Source organism: Nansenia antarctica (genome assembly GCF_963989245.1).
Source record: "Nansenia antarctica genome assembly, chromosome: 7".
Classification (NCBI taxonomy): Eukaryota; Metazoa; Chordata; class Actinopteri; order Argentiniformes; family Microstomatidae; genus Nansenia; species Nansenia antarctica.
The window spans coordinates 48,243,894-48,267,869 of NC_137677.1; the positions used below are offsets into that span (position 1 = coordinate 48,243,894).

The 23,976-nt window shown below is 45.9% G+C and overlaps 1 protein-coding gene across 1 annotated transcript; it reads right to left on the minus strand.

The window, feature by feature from the left end:
• Positions 1–438: 438 nt before the first annotated feature.
• Positions 439–22,256, minus strand: LOC308162108 (amine oxidase [flavin-containing]-like). The gene is made up of 15 exons (XM_080536211.1): positions 21,953–22,256; positions 17,362–17,456; positions 16,994–17,131; positions 10,470–10,574; positions 9,566–9,657; positions 9,314–9,455; positions 6,476–6,628; positions 5,633–5,792; positions 5,422–5,518; positions 5,254–5,307; positions 4,958–5,015; positions 4,481–4,578; positions 4,195–4,306; positions 3,934–3,996; positions 439–3,703 (listed from the first exon to the last, which is right to left on the minus strand). Exons 1-15 carry the CDS (start codon positions 22,005–22,007, stop codon positions 3,545–3,547), a joined length of 1,581 nt encoding a protein of 526 aa, XP_080392337.1. The 5' UTR covers positions 22,008–22,256; the 3' UTR covers positions 439–3,544.
• Positions 22,257–23,976: the final 1,720 nt, after the last annotated feature.

Sequence of the window (23,976 nt, forward strand, 5' to 3'; positions counted from 1 at the left end):
CTCTCTCTCTCTCTCTCTCTCTCTCTCTCTCTCTGTAAATGTCAATACAACCAGAGGGCTGGTTAAATTACACACAAATCAATATGAATGTGAATATAATGATGATCACTCCTCTATCTGTCTCAATTACCATGGCCTAGCTAGACAGAGCCTGAGACACACCACTATCTATAATTATGAGTAGATCTCTTCAGACAGGTATAGTAGGTTTTTGTAAAACATGTATGTGATGTATAGGCTGTGTGTACGTGTGTTGTACTGTACATTGACCAGGAGATGAACAATTTGGATTTATTGAACCTGAGAGAGGACCAAGAACAAGGTTGGTTATAGCTCCTCTACCCTCCCAGGGAAGGACTTTGTAACCAGGAGACTGAGACTTTAAGAGTATTTATTTAGTTCTTGTAAGAAGGAGCGATTGTCCGGCCAACGAAATAGGGTCTCATCACAAAAGCTCAACGGGACGGTCCCTGTTGATTACATTTATAGGTTTACAACGTCACGTGAGCAGTGTGTCCTGAGGTCGGCCATAGTAAGTTCAAATGTTGGTCAGAGCTGTCACAGAGGGAGGAGAAGCAGCAGCTCTCCCAGCTCGTGAACCTTCTGCTTATCAGTGATGGTGAAACCTCTGTCTATCACATGAGAGTATGGTGTCTTCCATTCTCGCCATTCATACAGTCTTAAGTAATCATTGTCACATTGTTATTGTCACTCACACTCACACTCACATCACACTCACACACACTCACACTCACATCACACTCACACTCACATCACACTCACACTCACACTCACACTCACACACAAGATAGATTATAGAGAGATAGAGAGACAGGAACAGAGACAGACAAGATACAAAAACACTCCAAGACCAGTAGGAGGTAAATTTCACTTTTTTGTTTTTTTATATCACCGGCTTTGTAGAGGAATTATACAAAGACATCAAAGAACCCAATCACATGGAGCAGAAGTTTGGACGGCTCATACACACAGCCAGAAAGAGAGGGAACGGAATAGTCCCGGGTCTAGGACCGGTTAAACAAGGATCGGAAAACCTGACGCTGTCATAAAGGATTACCCAGAACTAACAGAGAGGAAACAGAGATGCTGATGATGGCTCTGTTCAGCTCCGTTCACTCTCATCATTTGGCATGAATACTGGAGAACGTTGTTACGACAACGTCGTTGTCAGATCCTTGTTTATCAGGCAAGCCTAGAGTGCGGGTCGAGGTGAATCAAGTGCAAAAACACAGCTTGGGTTTGGGGGTTACAGAGTTCAGTAACGTGAGGTTGAAGCAAAGCAGCAGGACAGGGAGATCATCTGGGCACCACACGCACAGGCAGAAGAGCACAGCAATCACTTAACACAACATCTAGCTCCACTGGAGATGGGAGGGGGCCTTACAAAGTTTACCATCCACCGTCTTAACACTGTTTATATTGTAGGATGTTTGTGTTTCTGTTTGTTCTTTTGTGTCAGAGACAAACTCAAGCCCAGAAAACAGTCAGTACATGGGCCAAGACTTAGAGTCACAAACAAACAATGAAAGAATTCAAATGAATAAAACAACACATCACATATCACTTCAATATACTAGTTAATATTTGTGGATACGGCTTTGTATTGGATACAGGTGGATATGTCGTGTACTGGTCAAATCAACATATCCAAAAGAGTTGAAGAGCTGAGTTACTAAAAGCACTCTGGCATATTGTTAGGACAACAATATGCCAGAGTAAATACAGAAGTCTCACTGGCCAAGACTCATGAGGAGTAGGGTTAGTTATTAGGATTGGATTAGAAAGCACAATATTTCCTTCCTTTCTAGCATGGCCAGAATGTAAGAACGACTCTTTCATCTCCCATCTCCAGTGCAGACAGGGGACATCGAGAGGGGGAGGGGAGGGGGGGGGGGGGTAGGGTGGAGGGGAGAGTGTCATAATCACACAGGCACTTGAGAAATGACAAACATCACAACTTCCATTAAGGCACAACAGACGACAGTCACGACGCACGTGTCTTTGGAATGACAACACCATGATCCACCCGATGTACCTACAGTATAGTGCGCCTCGACACAGACAGGCTTACATGTTCACTCTCTTGTTAAGTCCTTGAACTAGACGATCTACTGTACAGTATGTGTTTTATCTATACATTCACTTAGATGTTCTGAGGATATCCTTTCCTTTCAACAAATACTTTTTTGCTTGATTAAAACTATGCAGAGGATTTTATGCTGAATACATTTGTAGTCGTGAAGTAGTATATCTGAAGAAAAAACTATAAACTGCTCTAGTAGCATAATCAACATACTGTTTAGCAATGAGAGCATGAAAACAGATGTGTACAATGAACATCTTTTCATAGTCATAATAGGTTTTCCACATGGTCTCTTGTACACGTGCACACACACACACGGTTTGCTTGTGTGAAATAATGGACAGAGCTATCTAGAGCATCTTTAAGACAAGGTGTCCCATAGGAACACTAGGCCCTGACGCTCAATGCGCTTGTTATAGTTAGAGTTCTATTCTTCAAATATAAGACCCTGAAACTAATCCCTGTAATAGTGGGCTTTAGTTGTCATGTAAACACACAGTAGTCTATACATTTAATACGTTTATGAGCCATGAGAGTCAATGAAAATTAAATGCATATTTAAAATATATTGATTAGACTACAATTAAAACAACAACAACAAACTACATGATCTGGATAAAAATATACATTCAAATGCTTCTGTTTGCTTTACAAAGAATACCAACCATACACACAGCAGCTTGATAGAGAAAACACCTCTAGATACAGGTTTCTGCTTATCATTTCTTCACGATTCATTTCGCTATTAGACAGGTATTCTGTTATGACTTTATCTTAGAGCTGGTTACAGCTACTAAGCCATATGAAATCAGCACCTAAAATCAGCAGAGGTAATAAACACGCACACACACACACGAAAAGATATAACCGTTGTCAAAGTCAACAAAGATTTGTGAATGTATTGGCAATTTATGGAATGAAAATGGTCATTGGGCAAGCAATGTTTTTCTTTCTGAATATTTATATTATTATTTTTTATTTTATTTTTTTGAAAATCTGAATCTCAGATTAATTTTGGTTTTGTTGACACAACCCTCTTTGACTCCAGAGAGCCTTTCTCTCTCTCTCTCTCTCATCACCTTCACCACAGATCCCCTCAAATCATCCACCCCTAACTCTGAGGTGTCTATACATAACTAACGTTAGCATAAACAACATACTAACAGTTGTTAACCGTTGCATGAGAGCAGGGAGGTTGATGGTGTCTAAGACAATGATAGGGTGGTAGTACAGTTGAGCAGTGAGTGAGCTGAACAGCCTTTAACAGAATGGGCTAGAATGAACAAAACAGGCTGTGTTATGTTCTGACACCTTATTCCCACACTACGGTAGTGCAACACTGTAGGGCTCCTACGGCGAACGGGATTAGGGTGTCATCTGAGATCTATCTTCTAGAGAGGCAGGAGAGGAGGATGAGGAGGGTGTGGGAGGGGCTTATGTTTAACTCCGGGAGGGGAGGAGCCCCTTCTTATAGGCCAGCAGGCCAGCTGCCGTGGCAACAGACAGGAGGGAGGAAACGCCCATGAACTTGAGGAACCCGCCCACTGACGGAAGGTTCCGCTCCCAGAAGGTGGTGATGAACGGTAGGGCCGGAACTTCCTGTTGGGGAGGGGGGGGGAATGGTGGGGGAGGTAGAAAAAGGGGGAAGGTATGTCTTAGTCTTCTCTTACGTTATGTTGTATATTTTCATTCATTCCATTTCATTCATATGAGATTCACACAGTGAGATCTGTGCTAGAAGCAGTGGGGGAGTTCACTTGTTCTGGCTGTGACTTCATGTTAGCCTTTTATTGGTAACATACTGTCAATCTAGATGTTTTTTGTCTTACCAAAGACTGAGGCTCCGTTTTCCAGATCTGATCTTTGTGGATTTTGCCCATTGCACACAGGATCTGAAACACATGGAGGATCACTTCACACAGAGGACACATGTAGAGGCTGGGGAAACAGACATCTTGGGGGTGTGGATATAGTTTCATAAGCACTGTGCTACATTTCTGGGGATCCCCTAGATTGAATTAGGACTGCATACATACATGTGGCTGAGTTGGGATTAAATGCTGTGAAAGTTTACTGTGACCCCCCCTCACCTCTCTGGCTGCTCTCTCGCCAGCCTGCACGGCTCCCTCCATGTAGCCACTCCACTCTGTGGCCGTCTCTGTCCCGGCAAAGTACAGCCTGCCGATCGGCTCTCTCAGGACCCTACAGCACAGAGGGGGGGGGGAGAGGTCAGTGGACATGGTATAGGAAATGAACACATTGTGTGTGTGTGTGTGTATGTGTATGTGTATGTGTATGTGTATGTGTATGTGTGTGTGTGTGTGTGTGTGTGTGTGTGTGTGCATGCGTGTGTGTATGTGTATGTGTGACACTTACTTGCCATACTGGGTGAGGATACCTGGGGGGAAGTAGGCGGTGTAGCAGCCCCCAGAATATTCCTCCTCACACCAGTTCTTCTCCTCATAGTGAACAGGCTGAAAGAGAGAGAGAGAGAGAGAGAGAGAGAGAGAGAGAGAGAGAGAGAGAAGAGAGAGAGAGAGAGAGAGAGAGAGAGAGAGAGAGAGAGAGAGAGAGAGAGAGAGAGAGAGAGAGAGAGAGAGAGAGAGAGAGAGAGAGAGAGAGAGAGAGAGAGAGAGAGAGAGAGAGAGAGAGAGAGAGGAGAGAGAGAGAGAGAGAGAGAGAGAGAGAGAGAGAGAGAGAGAGAGAGAGAGAGAGAGAGAGAGAGAGAGAGAGAGAGAGAGAGAGAGAGAGAGAGAGAGAGAAAAGAGAGAGTGTAAAAAAATCAATGCCGTTGATCCATCAATGTGTGGCTACATCAAACCTATGGCAGGTATGTGGTTAAACAACACTCACATGCAGAGCTTCTTCTGACTCCAGCACCTTGGAGTAGATCTCACAGATCTTCCACTTCCTGAGGAGGCCAGAACCAGGCGGGGATTAGAGGTTTAGAAGGATGCACTCTTACTGTGATATTATTTTAAAACCCTGCATCGTCCACGCAGAGCACGAGTAACATGTCTTTGTTTTTAGCTTGTTATACTCATGGGTTGTGTTGTGGGGGTGAGGGGAGAGGACTGGAGCTCAGGGTCAGGATCACACCCTCTCTCCGGATCAAAGGAACTACCACGGAACGCAAAAGGAGAATTTACCTCTCTTCTTTGGTCAGTCCTGATAGTTTCCTGCACTTGCTGGCAAGGATGAATCTGAAAAAGAGAAACAAGCGGAACAACAGTTAAAACCCACCACGTGAACTCCAGTTGCTCATGCTCTATGTGGAAGTCTATAGCGCTTTAGGAAACCCAGAGCCCTAGATTTACCCCATAATGGCGGGTATAGTCCCATCAGGCTTTGTGTCATCCAGAGTCAGGCCAATGGGGGCCCCTTCCTCCTCGATCACCATCGTGCCACACAACCCTGAGACACATGCACAATTCCACTTAAAGGCACTCCTATCAGTGACAGCTGTGTCTGGGGGGGGTCACAGTAAACGTTCAACTTCTTCTCATCCCTCCCTCCGCTCATCCTTACCCTTCTTCCTCCAGAAGTTCTCCTTGTAGTAGACCATGCACTTGATGACACAGCCCATGGGCACGCGGGTGATGAGTTGGTTCCTGAGCGGGGGCAGCTCAGGGTTAAAGTGCATCTTCAGGTTCATAACAGGCGGGGTAGCCACGATCACATATTTGGCCTGCAAGGAAGAAAAAACACAACGGTGAGGTTGATCATTATGCCCCGATTTTGATTTTCAGATCTGCAAGTGTCCATTAAGAAGTGTCCAGGGTCAGGGGGGTTAGGGGTTGATTGGGAGAGGGAACGGTGGGTCCCTGAGGCTGTGCTGACTATCCCAATGTTTTGTGTGTACTTGGAGACAAGGCTTCATGGCCCCTCCTCTGGGCTAAGCAGCTCTAGGACAGGGTTAATGGGCTTTAGCAGAGAAAGAGGATGCGGCCAGGGTAGAGAGATGAGGACCAGCTTACTGATAACAATCCCCCTTGGCTTACAGAACACACACACACACACACACACACACACACACTAGCTCAGAGACAACTCTATGTGTTCTACGGTTGAATTCTTTACATGTTCTAGAACTTCTAGAAAGCAGGCCCTGGCCTTACATGGAGCTTACGAGGTGTGATGCAGAGTCAACAGACAACCTCTAGATGGCAGCATGGGAACAACCTAAAATTAGAGAGACAGAAGTGTGTGCTGGATCCATGAGGGTCACCAACAGTAAATATTAGCTGTTGCCACACAATTGTTTCCGACCCCCATTCTGCTCTCATTCTGGAGGAACTTGATTTCCCCACGGTAGTCGACGGTCAGTATTAGCTGGTGTTTCTCAGTGATGGTGAGATGGTGGTCACTCACATTGTATGTTTCCCTGTTGAGCGTTTCGACCACAACCATGTCCCCGGACTGGTCGATCCTACAGACCGGTGACTCCATCTTGACACGCTGCTCGCCCAGCTCCTTGGCCATACACTCACTGATTTGGCTGGAGCCACCCACAAACTTCCTCTCCTGTAGGGGGCATGAGAGAGCAGGGGGTCAGGGGGTAAGGACTCATGGGGTTAAGAGACAGTTCTGCACAAACCAAACATTGTGCAATGTTAGCCCAATGTTTGTTATTCCCACTAACATGAGAAGCAGATTTAGGAGACTGAGTTACACCCAATGAGAGAATAGCTTCGCTGCTCCCTTCTGCCTTCCAAAGAACACGTTGGCCTCATTCTAGGACAGACTCAGTCCTCCAGAGTCAGATGATTGATGATTCTGAGGTAAACTATTTGTTTGAATTGGAACTGTGAACAGTGGCCCTCTCTTCTTTCTCACGACAGTCAAACAGTTGCGGCCAAAATGGAGTAAAATGATGAAGTGAAAATGACAATAGAATAGAATGGATAAATAAATCCAGAGCAAGACTGCTGTGTAGTGAGAAACCCTAGCGCTCTGGAAGCCAGGGACGTAGGAAGTACATTTCGTGAGGGGGCGCTGCCTAATGTTGTCACTTGTTAAACAAGCAATTCTGGTGACTTTTGACGGGACAGTAACGTAGTGGTTAGTGTGAGTGAAAAGCATAAAACAATCGGGTAAATTGCAATAAAAAGGCCTACACAGGCCTACACACAGCTATGATCACCAGACTGTTGGATATATTTGTTGGTATATCAATCCCAACTCATCCAAATCTGCTCTAATACCTAGCAGGCACCGATGTGAAGGTGACCGCATTATAGTGAGAGAGAGCAGCGTAATGCGAGATGGAGTAAGGTGAACACTTTGGCCCCGCACCCCTCCTTCCTACGTCCCAGCTGGTAACAGGAGGGGGAGATGGATGGATGGAGAGTGAGAGGAGGTATTGGAAAGGTCATTTTACACAGAGCTAAACTGACAGTGATCTTTTCCATCAGGTTACAGTAAACATCCCTAAGCTCACCCTGATCACAAACACATTGAGTGCATTAGACTGGGACATCGGGCCAAATATAACTGCCAGCCTATGGTACAAATGGTAAAAGATTCACAATGGCATGAAGAAACTAAATTAATTGGTTCATGTTAAACTTCAATACTCTGAAATGGAGCACAGAACGATGGTTGATCTCAAGGACATAGTAAGTTGGAGTTGAACAGATAGCAAAGGTTTTTGGAATAGGGAAATACATTTTGACCCAGTTTTAAAAACCCAGCAATTTTGGACCAAACGTCACAGTGGAGAACCTCTCAGTATCGTTCACACGTAGTAGTTTGAGGAGGCGGAGTTCAATCAGGAAATGTTTTAGAACTCTCAACAACATCCCCTAATTACCCCTAAACCTTCTTCTGTAACCTAGGAAACGGGACCACTCAGCGTTCCAAAGTAAACCAGAAGAACGGCTGGCCCTCACTGCCCAGAGCCAGCCTTTGTGGAGGAAATAATTATGCAGAGGGAATGTGGGGGAATCTAAGGCAAGACAGAGAAACAGAGACGGATAGAGAAACAGACAGGCAGGCAGACAAAGAGAGACAGACAGACAAAGAGAGAGAGAGAGACAGACAGACAAAGAGAGACAGACAGAGAGACAGACAGACAAAGTGAGACAGACAGACAAAGAGAGACAGACAGACAGGCAGACAGGCAGATAAAGAGAGACAGACAGACAGCTAGGCAGACAAAGAGAGACAGACAGACAGACAGACAGGCAGGCAGGCAGACAAAGAGATACAGACAGACAAAGAGAGAGAGAGAGACAGACAGACAGGCAGACAGGCAGATAAAGAGAGACAGACAGACAGGCATACAAAGAGAGACAGACAGACAAAGACAGACAGACAGACAAAGAGAGCGAGACAGACAAACAGACAGACAAAGAGAGACAGACACAGACAGACACACAGACAGACAAAGAGAGACAGACAGACACACACGGGGGTAGTGGTGGTCTAGTGGATAGTGAGTTGGACTTGGGATCGGATGGGATAGTGAGTTGGACTTGGGATCGGAAGGTTGTGAGTTCAAATCCCGCCTGAAGCCACACCACTACTAGTGTGCCCTTGGGTAAGGCACTTAGCCCTCAGTTACTCCAGGGGGAATGTCCCTGTAATTCGTAATTGTAAGTCGCTTTGGATAAAAGCGTCTGCTAAATGGCAAAATTATTATTATTATTTAAATTACACAGACAGACAAAGAGAGACAGACAGACAGACAAAGAGAGACAGACAGACAGACACACAGACAGACAAAGAGAGACAGACAGACACACAGACAGACAAAGAGAGACAGACAGACAGACAAAGAGAGACACACAGACAGACAAAGAGAGACAGACACACAGACAGACAAAGAGAGACAGACAGACAAAGAGAGACAGACAGACATACAGACACACAGACAGACAGACAAAGAGAGACAGACAGACACACAGACAGACAAAGAGAGACAGACATACAGACAAAGACAGACAGACAAAGAGAGACAGACATACAGACACACAGACAGACAAAGAGAGACAGACAGACACAAAGACAGACAAAGAGAGACAGACAGACAGACACACAGACAGACAAAGAGAGACAGACAGACAGACAAAGAGAGACAGACAGTCAGACACACAGACAGACAAAGACAGACAGACAGACAAAGAGAGACAGACAGACAGACACACAGACAGACAAAGAGAGACAGACAAAGAGAGACAGACAGACAGACAAAGAGAGACAGTGTACCTGTCCTCCGTTGGTGGTAGAGAAGATCCTCATGGTTCCTCCACACTGCTTGACGTACCAGAGGAACCAGAGAGCTGACACCTCATGAGGTTCAGAGGTCACAGTCACGTTCACGATTAGCGTGGCAAACCTCCGAGTGGAACTGGAAAAGATTAGGGGACGGGGCGCAGATTAATTAATTCATAATTGTCTTGTAGACGTGTATAGTACCCAACCTAGTCATACAGAACAATGTGAGTGTTTACACTTTACCTGGTCCAACAGAGTTGGTCAAAGAGCTGCTTCATGGTCATCTTATCCCACTCCTCAGCATGGGGAGCTCTCCACGGAGCCTCTCTAGGGATCTGGAACATAGAAACAGAATGGCTAGAGCGAGAGGTTGGTTCCCTATTCACAGCACTCGAGTTCTAAAACTGCCATCCCCCCTTTCCATCCCTTATGTCATTTTATCAATGAACGTGGTATTAGTGAAGTGAAACTTCACTATTTATATAGCGCCTTTCGTACATGAATGCAACTCAAAGCACTCAACTCAAATTACTGCTATTTCAACATTAATTTCTGCGCATATTGAGTAAAATACTGTGGGCGAGCAGGCACGCACACATGCAATGGCATTTTTACCAAGTCACTGACACTGAAGTCACTGACACTGTGGGGATGCTAAAATTGTCCTCATATGATACAATCCACCATCCCCCCTGATTTTCTTTTACAATTTGAGTACTGCCTATTCATGACTCTCTGTTTCATCCTCTGTATGTTTTCAGTTTTCGTCAACTGGAACTGGGCTGGAACTAAGAAGGATGGAGGTGACTGGGTGTGACTAGAACGTGTGTGCATCTTCGTCTAAAGACTAAAGACTGAGTGACTAAAAAGCCTGCCAAAATGAACACTGCTGCACTTCTTAATTTTTTTAGTAATTTTTTCTGAGTGGGGCAGGCTCACTCATATTTTTCATTTTTATTGATAGATAAAGTGGATAATTAGACAGGAAGGATGGGTGAGAGAGAGAGGAGGGATGACATGCAGGATATGTCCCCGGCCGGATTCGAACCGGGGAACCTGCGGTTACATGGTCGACGCTTAACCCGCTACGCCACCTAAGCGCCCCCACTGCTGCACTTCTGTACAGAGACAGAGACACTGGCCTTACCTCAGAGCCCATCTCATCCAACTTCCTAAACAGGTTGTTGTAGTCCATCACGGCAAAGGGGTTCCACATGGGCGGGAAGGAGCCCTTGAATGGGTAGGACTTCCCCTGTAGAACACACAGCAAGGCAGGGTTAGACATCATCATCATCATCTTCATCATCATCATCAACAACATCATCATGGTCATCATCGTGTGTGCTGACATTGTGTTTGTGTGACTTGTTCAGGTCTTCTGCTGAATCTAGTGTGATCAGCACAGCACATTTTCTTTCTTCTAATTAAAAAACGTAATAAAAAATGTAGATGTTCTTTGGGCATTTCTGCTTTATTTTTTTATTGGGATAGAGACAGTAGAGATTGACAGGAAGGATGGGTGAGAGAGAGGAGGGATGACATGCAGGATAGGGCGACGGCCAGAAACGAACCAGGGACCCTGCAATCACATGGCATGCGCCTTAGTGAGCTACGCCGCCCAGGCACAATTCCCAGCTACAGTGTATACTGTAGTTCAACTGTGTTCACATACAGTAGTACGACGTCCATAGACTCCCACAGCACAGATCAGAGGTGACCGCTGAAAGTGCTTCGTCAGGGTGAATCTCTTTATGAGGTTAATGACCTTTCCGCAAGAGAGCACGTAGGCAATCCCTGCCTGATCGAGAGAGAATGTTTAACGACAGATCAGAGATAGCAGCTGATTGCACATCCAGCAGAGCCGATAACATTGTTATAGTGTATACGCCATTTAGCTATTGAAATGTGGGGGAATCGAACCCACAACCTAAGCACTGTTAGTGCCATGCTCTACCAACTGAGCCAAGTCTACAGTACCTCATTCACTTTAAATGAGTCTGAATGAATGAATCTCTGAGTCTGAGCCATTGAGTAAGAGAACCCCCAAAGTCTGTCTTTGTCTTATAATCACGGCTGTATTCACTGAGAAACAAGACCTGGTACTCCGTGTGAGCTGTGAATGTGCTTTTCCTAGTCATAGTGTGTGTGTGTGTGTGTGTGTGTGTGTGTGTGTGTGTGTGTGTGCATGCATGAGTGTGCATGCCTGTGTGTGTGTGTGTGTGTGTGTGTGTGTGTGTGTGTGTGCGGGAACAGGTTGCGCTTGTGTAACTGCTCCAGAACACTCGGCTTGCCAGGTGAATGGGTTTGTGTGAAGGTCCATTAAACATCATACTCCTATAAACCACCAGCCGCTAATGACTTAATGACAAGGTGAGGCTTATTAAACGTCCTTGACGTCAGGTGTGTGCACATGCTCACTCTGTCACTCTGTCCCCAGGACAATATGACCGCCGGTCACCCCACCATGGGATGTTTCAAGTCTGGTCTACTAATTAACCGATGTAAAAGTTGGATGGGGGGCGCATTATAAATAAAATTAACATTAACATTAACATTAATTAGTAGACACATATTAATTACATATTCTATTAGGGAAACCACGCTTCTGTGTTTGGCTCCATCATGCCACTGAGCAAATAACCAACATTAACAGTGTTGAACAGTTTATTGCATTTTAAACTGGAGTAACAGGTCGAACTGTCAAACGCATTATGATCTATCTGAGTAATGACGGAACAACATCAAAGCCTTGAGCTATTTCTCCGATTTTTTATTATGTCCGATAGCAAATTTCTCAGATAAGCTTTTTTTCTAAAGTTGCCAAAGCAATTTGTCATTATTAAATCTAGTGCTGAGGTAGAAGGGGGTGACCGAATCTGTGGGGTTGCATTGGTGTAGTCAGGGCCGGTCCTAGGCATTTAGGTGCCCTAGGCGAGAGTATGATTTTATGCCCCCCCCAACATTTTTAGGGGCGCCACCACCACATTAAGCCACCAGTACTGCCTCATCACCACCCACACATTCAACAATAAAAATATGGACAACAATGGTTTCAAGACAAAAATAGACAGTAGGCTGAGACATACTGTATTTTCATAGAGAAACGAAATTCATAGAGACAGAGAATTTTTTTTGGGGGGGGGGGGGGGATTTGGCGCCCCCCAGGCATTTGGCGCCCTAGGCGACCGCCTAGTTCGCCTATGCCTAGGACCGGCCCTGGGTGTAGTGGCAGCAGTGCACACACACACACACACACACACACACACACACACACACACACACACACACACACACAGAGACGCTGATACTTTTGATGAGGCATGCTGCCATGGAAACCGCCAGGAAGCTATGAGGGAAGAAAGTGTATGTGTGTGTGTGTGTGCATGCATGTGTGTGTGTGTGTGTGTGTGTGTGTGTGTGTGTGTGTGTGTGTGTGTGTGTGTGGTAGGTGTACGCTATTAGTCTTTATATTTGGCAGTCTTGGACATGTGCACAGATTGGTTGTCAGAGGACTACGTCTACTGGGAATGTCCAAGGGAGAAGCAAAAAGGCTCAGCAAGTATTGCTCTGTCTCTGCGATTATTGGCAGCCGCCAAATATGGCGGAGACGGTGTTACTTGTACCCGTGAGTCTTGTCCTGTTGTATGTGAAAGACAGTGTCCATGTCTGTTTGTGAATGCATCCCATCTGTGCCTTCAGTATTTGTGTCCTTGTATACTTGTTTCTATGTGGACAGAAATAAATGATTAAAATGTGTGGCACATGGAGAGGATCTCAGAGAGATAGTAGCTAGGGAGACACACTCAGTCAAGGGCTCCCCTGCTCTGGCGTTTACGAAAGGATCCAGGGCCTGGGCAAGGCTGCATATGACAGCAGAGATAACCACCTACCATAACTCACACTGTCATGTGAGGCATGAACTGGACACTGCCAGTGCACTTTTATATGGGTGGTTCACCTCACTTGCACCCAAACAGAAATAGTTAGAGCAGATAAGGGTATGAGCAAACACAGACACACACTGTCTCACAGACACACACAGATACATTTTTGCAACTGCTCAAATAGTTCAAACACATTTTTGTCTCCTCCAAGCACTGGTCTGCTGAAATAGGTCATGTCAATAACAGTACAGTGTTAGAACAAGAGGGTATCATGACTAGAGCGCTGAACCCTCTCGATAGGCTGCGTACTGAATGGGTTTGAGTTAGAGGCCCAGGCAAGCGCACTGATGTCCACTACCCTGCACTGCAGTCAATCAGAAGCAACCATCTCTACCAGACCTGAGACCCAAGCCTTGGCCTGTAGCCGATCTGGGCATGCCCAGTAGAGCAGGGTAAGCTGGTGTGCCAGAGGGTTGTTCTACTATAGGTCAAAGAGTCACAGAACCCTCTGACATCATCCACATGAACACTCCGCTGCATTATAAACATGTCTCATCCACTTATGACTGTGTGTGTGTGTGTGTGTGTGTGTGTGTGTGTGTGTGTGTGTGTGTGTGTGTGTGTGTGTGTGTGCGCGTGGGGGGTGGGGGGTGTCCGTGAGGGTGTCCATGTAGCTGATAGGCTACTGTGTGTTTAGTACATGTGAACTAAAGCCCAGTATTACAGTAATGTATTATTAAAGGAAGTCATTTTAGAGCCAATCGTCATGTTTTCAGGTTCTTATATTTGAAGAATAGAACTCTAGAGAGAGTTTAGAGTTTAGAACGCAACATTGAATAACATGCCTAGTGTTCCTATGGGGCACCTTGTCTTAACGATACTCTAGATAGCTCCGTCCATGATTTCTCACAAGCAAACTCCGAAAGCACTTAAGAAGGTGTACTCTGAGAATACTGACAGTGTTTGGCAACACTTTCCCTGACTCCAACAGGGAAAGAGTTGCCAAACTGTCAGTATTCTCATCATGTATCCATTAGATTCAACATGCTGCTGTGCTGCTAAGTGCTTTATATGACATGTGTTCTCTTTAAACCTGCCTTGATTACAAAACACTACCAAGCTGGGGGTGGAAAATTCAAATTAAGTGTGTGTGTGTGTGTGTGTGTGTGTAGTGCATGCACAATGTCAATGTATGCAGTAAAGTATGTAAGGGTTTCAGTGTACTGTATGATTGCCACATGGAGATGAGACGCAGGGAACCAGGAAGAGGACTGCCACAGTAACTAGTTCAGGGAGGCCAGTGATTTACAGTATGGAGAGCAGGTTGGCGAGGGTATATGGGCGAGACTTGAGCGCTGATCTAATAAGGAGGAGCAGCATGCGTGTGGTAAGGGCAGTGGTGCGGCTGCCCTAATATGGTAGGCGGGGAAGTGAAGAGGGGAAGAGTGAAAGGGGGGGGGGACGGGGGGGGGCGGCTTCAACCTCTCCTACTCCCTCTCATCTTAGCCACTCAGAGGAGGGGAAACCACATTAGAGAACTCCTCCAGGCGGAGATTAGAATCTCCAGGAGCTAGCGCCCGTCTCTAATGTTGGGGAGGGGCTAGGCTAGGGACACCATGTGAGTACGTCATCAAGAGTACTCCCTAGATGGCCATGCTAGAGCGAACAGAACTACTAGTATAGTCTGATAAGTACATGAGATGTTGGTTCTCAACGTAGAGTCAGAGAGGTAAAGGTAAGGGTAAGATTAGGCATGGGGGTCATGGTTAACCATATCTGACCATATCTGAGCTGCCTAAACGACTACCGCCCGGTGGCACTCACACCAATCATCATGAAGTGCTTCGAGAAACTAGTCCGGGCCCACATAGTCACACGCCTCCCGCCCAACCTGGATCCATACCAGTTCGCCTACAGAGCCCACAGGTCCACAGAGGACGCCATCGCGACGACTCTCCACTCCACTCTATCCCACCTGGAGAGGGGAAACAGCTACGCGAGACTGCTCTTTGTGGACTTCAGCTCTGCCTTCAACACCATCCTTCCAGACAGGCTAGTGACCAAACTACTAGACCTGGGACTATCACACTCTATATGTGCATGGATCAAGGACTTCCTGTCCGACCGCCCCCAGAGGGTGCGGGTGGGCTCCCACACCTCCACAGCCCTCAGACTCAGCACTGGGTCCCCCCAGGGCTGCGTGCTAAGCCCCATCCTCTACAACCTCTACACCTACGACTTCAACCCCGTCCACCCCAGCAACTCCATCGTAAAGTTTGCAGATGACACCACCGTGGTGGGCTGCATCTCGGGGGGGGACGAGGCGGCGTACAGGGATGAGGTAGAGCAGCTGAGCAAGCAACCTGCTGCTGAACCAGTCAAAGACCCAGGAAATCATCGTGGACTTCAGGAGGAAAAAATCTGAGGTCCAGCCCCTGCTCATCGACGGAGGGAGCGTGGAGAGAGTCTTAACCCTCCGATTCCTGGGGGTGCACATACAGGATGACCTGTCCTGGAAGAACAACACAGCAGCCATCATCAAGAAGGCACAACAGCGGCTCTTCTTCCTGAGAGTCCTCAGGAAGGACCACACCAGACAGGAGATACTGGTGGCCTTCTACCGCTGCGCAGTGGAGAGCATCCTCACCTACTGCATCTGCAACTGGTTCTCCAGCTGCACAGCCGCAGAGAGAAATGCGCTACAGAGAGTCGTGAGAACGGCCCAGAAGATTACCGGCGCCCCCCTCCCCTCTCTGGAAGAGCTGTACAACACACGCTGCCTCAGGAAGGCCTCCAAGATCTCCAGAGACCCATCCCACCCTGGGTACGAACACTTTGCCCGGCTGCCCTCGAACAGGCGGTACAGGACCATGTCCGCAAGGACAAACAGACTGAAGCTCAGCTTCTACCCCAGGGCCATCCAGGCCCCGAACACAGCAAAGACCTAGGTTCTGGGCCCTGGACAATCTGGACGGATTGATGGCAGCTGCTGGATTGAAAAAATCAGGTGTAGTGCTGAGGCACAAATGTGTACATTTCAAGCCTGCAAACTGCGACACTTTAAATGAATGTGCAATAACACTATGTGCAATATGACAACCCTAGGGTACATAAGGTTGCAGAGAAATAGGAAATGTTAGAATAGGTATAGCATAGCATAGAGTACAGCACAGTGTTTTATCTGTACAGTATAGTATAGTGGATAGTGTACATAGCCTTTATTTATGTAAACCAGCTCTTTTCCCTTCTTGTTTTTTTAGTTCTTTTTTTCTTTCCTAGCACCAGGGGAGCCACCCCTCCCAAATTTCGTTGTTTGGTACCTGTACTATAGCAATGACAATAAAGACCATTCATTCATTCATTCATTCATTCATTCATTCATTCAATAATAATAACAACAGTTTTTCGCTACAATAATCCGTCTATCTTTCAAAGGGTTTCATATTTTGAGGGAGAGATAGATGTGCACGTTCTGTCCCTCAAGGAATGCGCCATCCCTTTAAAGCTCCCGCTAGGTAACCACTAGAAGCGGGAGAGGGGAGGAGGTAGGCTAGTAAAAATGTTGGATGTATTAATTAGTTATTCAGTAATAGCAACTGCAGTCGACCACAAGGTAATTCTGGCTCTGTCATGTGTTACAGTTGCGTCTCTGTTGTGAGCGATTATTTGCATGACAACCGGCCGACCAACTATGCTCTTCTTCCATCCTGGACTGTTTGGTGTTGATTCTCCACCCCAACCCATATCACCCCCACCACAAACCATAGTCACTCATACACTCTCTCACCTTGACATAGTGCACCAGGCTCTCCTCCTCGTTGACCTTGTAGGTTTGGATTCCATACTCTTTGGCCAATCGGAAGATGCGGTTCTGAGTGGGCCCGATATAGGCCCCGCCCAGGTCCACATACTTAGTCTCTTTATTCTGGACAAAAGAGAGGTAAAGAGAAAAGGGGACATCAAAAACATATACATACAAGAATACTGTAAAACAGATACTATTTAAATCATTCATCGTAGCATGTTTTCATCTAACTTGCTCTCAGACCATCCAATAAGCCTCCTGGTTCAGTGGGGTGGACATTCTTGGCTCTGGAGAATCTCATGACAACTGAAATGCTTGGGACCGGACTCCTGGTCAGGTGGAGGTCTTACCCGTACAGTAAAGGTCCGTCCACCAACCCGATTTCTGGCTTCCAGAACCACAGGATTCAGCCCACTCTCCTTCAACAGCTTAGCTGCACTTAACCCTATCAGAGAGAGAGGAAGAAAGAGAGAGAGAGAGAGAGAGAGAGAGAGAGAGAGAGAGAGAGAGAGAGAGAGAGAGAGGGAGAGAAAGACAGAGAGAGAGAGAGAGAGAGAGAGAGAGGGAGAAAGAAAGAAAGAGAGAGACAGAGAGAGAGTGAGAAAGAGAGAGAGAGACGGAGAGAAAGAAAGAAAGAGAGAGAGGGAGAGAAAGAAAGAAAGAGAGAGAGAGAGAAACATGTGTATTAACACAACTGCTGATTATGTTGATATTTGTATGGGAACCCAAGCCAGAGTCCTGGGTCTGGGACTGGGTCTGGGTGTGATATGTATGGCAGGGGGCCAACTCCTGGCTGAGTGGAAGAACATTGATAGGAGGAAACACAGACAACATGCTGAGGGTCTTTTCTTTATCTGTGCTTCCAGGAAACTCCCCCTCCTTCCCTGTTTCTCTATTGACTGAGCGTGGCTTTGAACTGAGACATCCAGCTGAGCATTACTCTCTGACTTCAACGTATCAGGTACAACACCACAGGAGCCTCCTACTCAGTATGTTTCCATCATTACACTCAACAAATAGAGTCCTGTCAAATAGAGTATACTCAGTTTAATAGAGCATGCTCATGTTACAATACAAGTCTCTGAGAGGAGTCTTTCTGTTTAACCATGGGAGTCTGAGAGCGAGCGGTTTGGCATCTCAGTCCAGATGGTTGTTCTCTCCCTTCTGACCTTATTCCCTCCATCTCTCTGCAGAACAAAGAGGATATTGATAAGTGTGTAGGCAATTTGGTAGAAACTAGATGGCAACTAGCGATTGCTTAAAACTACCAAGTCTGATCTGTGAGGGGGAGTGGATGAAGCAAGACGGGAAAGGGACAAGTTAGTGGGATGTACACACACAGGCTCACACACACATACACACACACTAGGGGTGGGCATCAATGATCGACGATCGATAATTGATCGATAAGGATCTTGGTCGATCACAAAATATTTAGCTCGATAATCATTCATATTATTTTTTTATTTTTATTTTTTATAATAATAATAATAATGGAAATTAGTTTGTCCACGTGTCACCAAAGCCGTGGGTCCAGTCTGGCCAAGGTGGGAGGAGAAAGGACGACGCCAGAACCTGTGGAGCGGAGAGGCCTGGAGCGACATCCAAAACCCTGGTGCTACCGAATCAGCTGAAAGACGAGGATAATAAGGCCCTTGGCATCTCGTGGATTCCGACCAGCTCTACATGATGACATCAGTAAACTTCTCCAAGAGAAAAGGAAAGATGAGGACTGGCCTCAACCTCAAGGTAGAAGAAGTCCGGGAGAATACACCCAACGGCTTGTCGAGGAGAGAGCTGCTGAGCCAAGTGGCTGCTCTATACGATCCAATTGGCCTGGTGTCCCCGGCCAAACAAAAAGGAAACATCCTTGTAAGAAGAACCTTCCAAGAGGCAGGAGGCGGGAGCTCAGCCAAGGAAACGTGGGACGACCCAATCTCACCTGGTCTTCGTGAGGAAGCCATAAAGCTCTTTGGAGAGTACGTAAGGCTAGGTGAGTGGTGGTGGATCCCCGGTGAGTGCAATGTGGCCGACATCAGCACAAGAGGAGCAGTTCCTGAAGAACTGAGCGAAGATTCTCTGTGGCAGAATGGACCTGGATTCCTGGAGAAGCCTTTTGAGGAGTGGCCCGTGAAATCAGCGGCAGAAGTGGCAGCTGATGCTCGAGAAAGTGTGAACAAGCTCAAACGGAAGGCCTTCTCAGGAGCGCTCACCAGGGCCCAAGCTAACGTGAGGACCGAAAAGGTCAAAGTGAACCAGAGCCTGACCGAGCCTGTGCGGGATTCGGGGATTCAGAAAGAGAGGCAGCTTCCAGAAGACAAGTCTAGGAAACGACCTTGCTGCGCATCCATCACAGACCTTGTGAATCCAGAGAGGTTCAGGAGCCTGTCAAGGTTGTGTCAAGCTGTTGCCTGGGTGTGGCGTGCTGCCCGAAAGTGGTTAGAGAAGAGGAGTTGCAGCACCAGTCGAGCAGGAAAGCAAGTTGAGCGCCTTGACAAGCAATCTGGAGAAACTGTACTCTCTCCTAAAGAACGTGAGGGTGCCCTACAGGATCTCTTCCTGGCTGCTCAGAAGGAGAGCATGTCTCTCCCCACAACTAAAATAAACCGACTGGTGGTGTACAAAGAGGAAGAATCTGGACTCTTGATGTGTAAGGGCAGAGTACCAACCGGGATGTCAGGAGGATGGTTGTGCTCCTCCCCATTGAGGAACAAGGGACATTTGTAGCCTCCCTAGACTAGTAGCTAGATCGGCTAGGTGGGAGGTGTACTGTCCAGTTAGGATGGGGTGTTTCAGTGTATGTGGAATGGTATTTTGAATGTTATTTAAATAATTATTAGTTATTATTAATTATTAATTATTAGATACTAGTAACATTATTTTGAGTTATGCCTCATAACTGCGTGGGAATTGTTTGATTATAGTGATCAGTTACGCGTAGGGATATTGGGGGTTGTGATTAGGTGCTAAATAGTGGGAGACCGCGAGTATGGGTTCATTGTGTGATGCCAGGACTTGAGGGATGCCACGGTTAGTGTGTATGATGCGTGCTTTGTGTAACATTTATATGCTTTGTTTTAGTCTTTGAATGTGTCAGAGCTGTGTATTCATGTATGTTTTGTTGTCTGCATTCGCAGGTTTTACAATCTATTCAATTTTCACTAAAAATAAGAAAAACGAGTTGAATGGTATCCGTGTCCTTCAGTCCAGCCTTTCGGTCGGCGTCAGTAGACCGAACAAACGCTTAGGTTGTGTGTTTGATTCCCACTGGGACCACATATACTGAAAAATGTATGCACTCACTGCAATGTAAGTCGCTTTGGATAAAAGCATCAGCTAAATTACATATATTTATATCATTATATTACAGTTACCTCCTACTGAGTCTCTCGTAGTTATACGTCCAAATCACGTTGTTCTCGCGAACTCTTACGGAGGTCTGGAGAATGTTAGATTAGCCGTGACTTGGACAGAGCGAGGGGAGAATGTGCTCACAATTTCATGGGATGTTCTATTCCAAGAACCCTCCCCCTACATGTCTGTAGAATGGTTGCTTGTTGTGTGTCATCTTTTCTGACCAGGTTAGACTGTTTTGCAGAGAGTTGATGCCTCTGCTAGCTTGCAACATTAAAGAAAATGGAAGAATACAACCTACTTGATGGCAAAATAGTATTGCAAACACCTTGCTCCAACCTAATGATCCTTCATAGACACAGCACTACTGGATACAGTGTTTACAAATGCAATCTTCGGTTCAAAATGTAAAACCACAATTATTTCAATCCAAAAAGCTTGCACACACAGTGGCTTTCCAATACTTGCATCCAGTACCTTCCATCCCTGCTGTACTAGTTAGTCTGAGCTGGACTGAAGGCTATAACAACAGGATCTGGGGCCTTTCACAAGGTTTAGTACAACTCTTATCAGAGATCTGTAAATACTCTGTGTAACATGTCTGCTGCCAAGAATTTAACAACACCTCCCAGTGCTCAGCAAAGAGAGCTATCTAACTTGTCATTACCTCATCACCTCTCTGCTTCTAAAAGTACCCGGACACATTCGAGGGGAGAGCCTACAGAAACATTCGAGGGGAACATTAGAGCCTACTGCTCCAGTCAGATTTAGAGAAGGAATATGATGAATAACTAGCAGCTGCACCAAACACAACTAATGTCTTGAGTTTGGACAAGAGAGGCAGATAATTATGATAATTAATACACATTAGAACCCCTGGAGCATGAGTTATTGAAACCGTAACTAGAGTCACTGCCATGCCACCCGCTGTGAGTGTTTTGGGCTATTAGTATCACCGAGTCAGCCATGGGAGCAGCTTGTGTGAGATATGACACTGTAAAGAAACTAACATGAAGTTCCAGAGACACTGTGACACGGTGACCTTTCACCGTTGTTGAACCATTCCAGGTTTACCATTTTCTACTGACTTGAGTATACTTTGAGGAAATTGTCCATCCATTAGGCAAGAGAGGTGTGTGACTATAATATAGGCTATATAATAATAATCAGCAAGCCAAAAATCTGACAAAAATGTATTGATTGTAAAGTCTGTATTAAACAATATTTGATCTCTTATTACATGTTTATATATAGATAAATTCTATGTATATATATTCTTGTCTTTTTTTCTCTTTTTTTTCTCTGCTTACTATTCTCTGTATTTTGTATAATGCTGTATATAAAGCACGTTGAATTGCCCCTGTTGTATGAAATGTGCTATACAAATAAACTTGCCTTGCCTTGCCAATACAAAGCGTGTATCATACCAACTGTAGTAAAAACCAGCAGAATCACAGGCTACCAGTGCAGTTGTTACTTAACAGACACTCATATCTAATTTTCTACCTTGCATGTTAAAGTCTAATCATTTATCATATTAAGTACAGTAAGATTTTTTGGAAGGGGTTGTTAACATTTTGCACCAACCTGATATCCCTCCTCCGATCACTATCACATCGTAAGTGTTGCTCGGTGCTGTCATGGTGCTGTTTGTGCCGCTCGAGCCTCTAACCACAGCTGCCTCCTGTCCACTGCCAACGCCAGGCAGAGTATCGCATCTGTATGAAAAGCGTCAAGACAGGCCCACTTTCCCCGGCTCCGCCTACGGGGTGTACAGTACTAGAGAGAGAAAAGAACTGTGCAACCCACACACACACACACACACACACACACACACACACACACACATACAGACACACACACACATACAGACACACACACACCCGCACACGCACCCACACACACCTTCAGGTCGGCTTATCTTCAAAAGGTGACGTTTCCATCTCTGCGAAAGCAAAAGATTGCATTTCCAGAGATTAGAGTGGGAGAGACTTATTTGGGATGTGACCAGAGCAGAGGCCCCCCGTGGTAGTCCCTCTGCCCAGGGAGAGAGAGAGCGGGGGGGAGTCACGGTGCTGTTTAGCAGGCGTGCGTGGCTGGTTCCTGACGTTTTGCACAAATAGGATCAGATAGTGGACTTCTGTCCTGTGGAGGAATGCAGGGTTGGATACCATTTTCATATCGCCTCCAGAAAAAGTGGATATTTCTCTCTGTATCAGGACAGACAGCAGAGAGGAAAAGGCAATGCTGCAGTTCAGTAGGCAAAGAAATAGAGTTCTGTTTAATTTAAAAGTGGTCTCTGTTGTTTTACAGATGTTGATGTATAATCACGAGTTCAGTGAGTTTGGGATACAGATCTGTAGCCTTCTATCTATCCTTTTTTGATATCAAAGTTCCCTTTAAACTGGAGAGGCAGAGCGGATCAGGAAACCCGTTGATTGAAATGTTGTTTGTGCTTATTAAGGTGACTTTCTACTTAGTACCTTGCAATACCTTCTCGTTTCATGTCATCTCAAAGTACTGTTTCATTCAGAGGTTTATTATCCTGTCGTCCTCATCACTGCATACCACTGATGTCTCCGTTTGAATGGGTGTGGGGTTTGGGTGGCAGGTATATAACTGTCAACACACACACACACACATACACACACACACACACACACACACACACACACACTGGAGCAGCACAGATAAGCAGAAGGTTCCATTGTGTTTCACCACAGAGGAGTAAGTCAGACAAATCAAAACAGCACAGGATGAACATACGCCTGCGGGAAAGGTTTGGATTTTGAACTGGACACTGGGAGATAAACATCAATGATAAGCTGGGAACAGTGTGTCGTGATGCCACATACCCACAGTATTCTGTGAGTGTACTGACATAGATCATCATCTATTTGCAAACAGACTGACTTTGACTCGCCACTGCCACTAGGTGGGAGGCAGTGGTACTGCAGACAATTGTGTTGCCCTTAACTTGACCACCCTGGTCGTAGACAGGGGCATGAGGTCAGTGCCTGGAGTCCGGAGAGTTACTGATGAATAAAAAGAAATAATTTACAGAAAATAAATAGCTTAAAATATTGGTTTGGTTGTTTGTCAGCTTGTAACAGCAGATGCTGAATTAAAAAAACAAAAAAACGTATTGAACTGCAATGAAAGTTAATCAAGTAACTCTCCGGACTCCAGGCACTGACCTCATGCCCCTGTCTACGACCAGGGTGGTCAAGTTAAGGGCAACACAATTGTCTGCAGTACCACTGCCTCCCACCTAGTGGCAGTGGCGAGTCAAAGTCAGTCTGTTTGCAAATAGATGATGATCTATGTCAGTACACTCACAGAATACTGTGGGTATGTGGCATCACGACACACTGTTCCCAGCTTATCATTGATGTTTATCTCCCAGTGTCCAGTTCAAAATCCAAACCTTTCCCGCAGGCGTATGTTCATCCTGTGCTGTTTTTATTTGTCTGACTTACTCCTCTGTGGTGAAACACAATGGAAACTTCTGCTTATCTGTGCTGCTGCAGTGTGTGTGTGTGTGTGTGTGTGTGTGTGTGTGTGTGTGTGTGTGTGTGTGTGTGTGTGTGTGTGTGTGTTGACAGTTATAT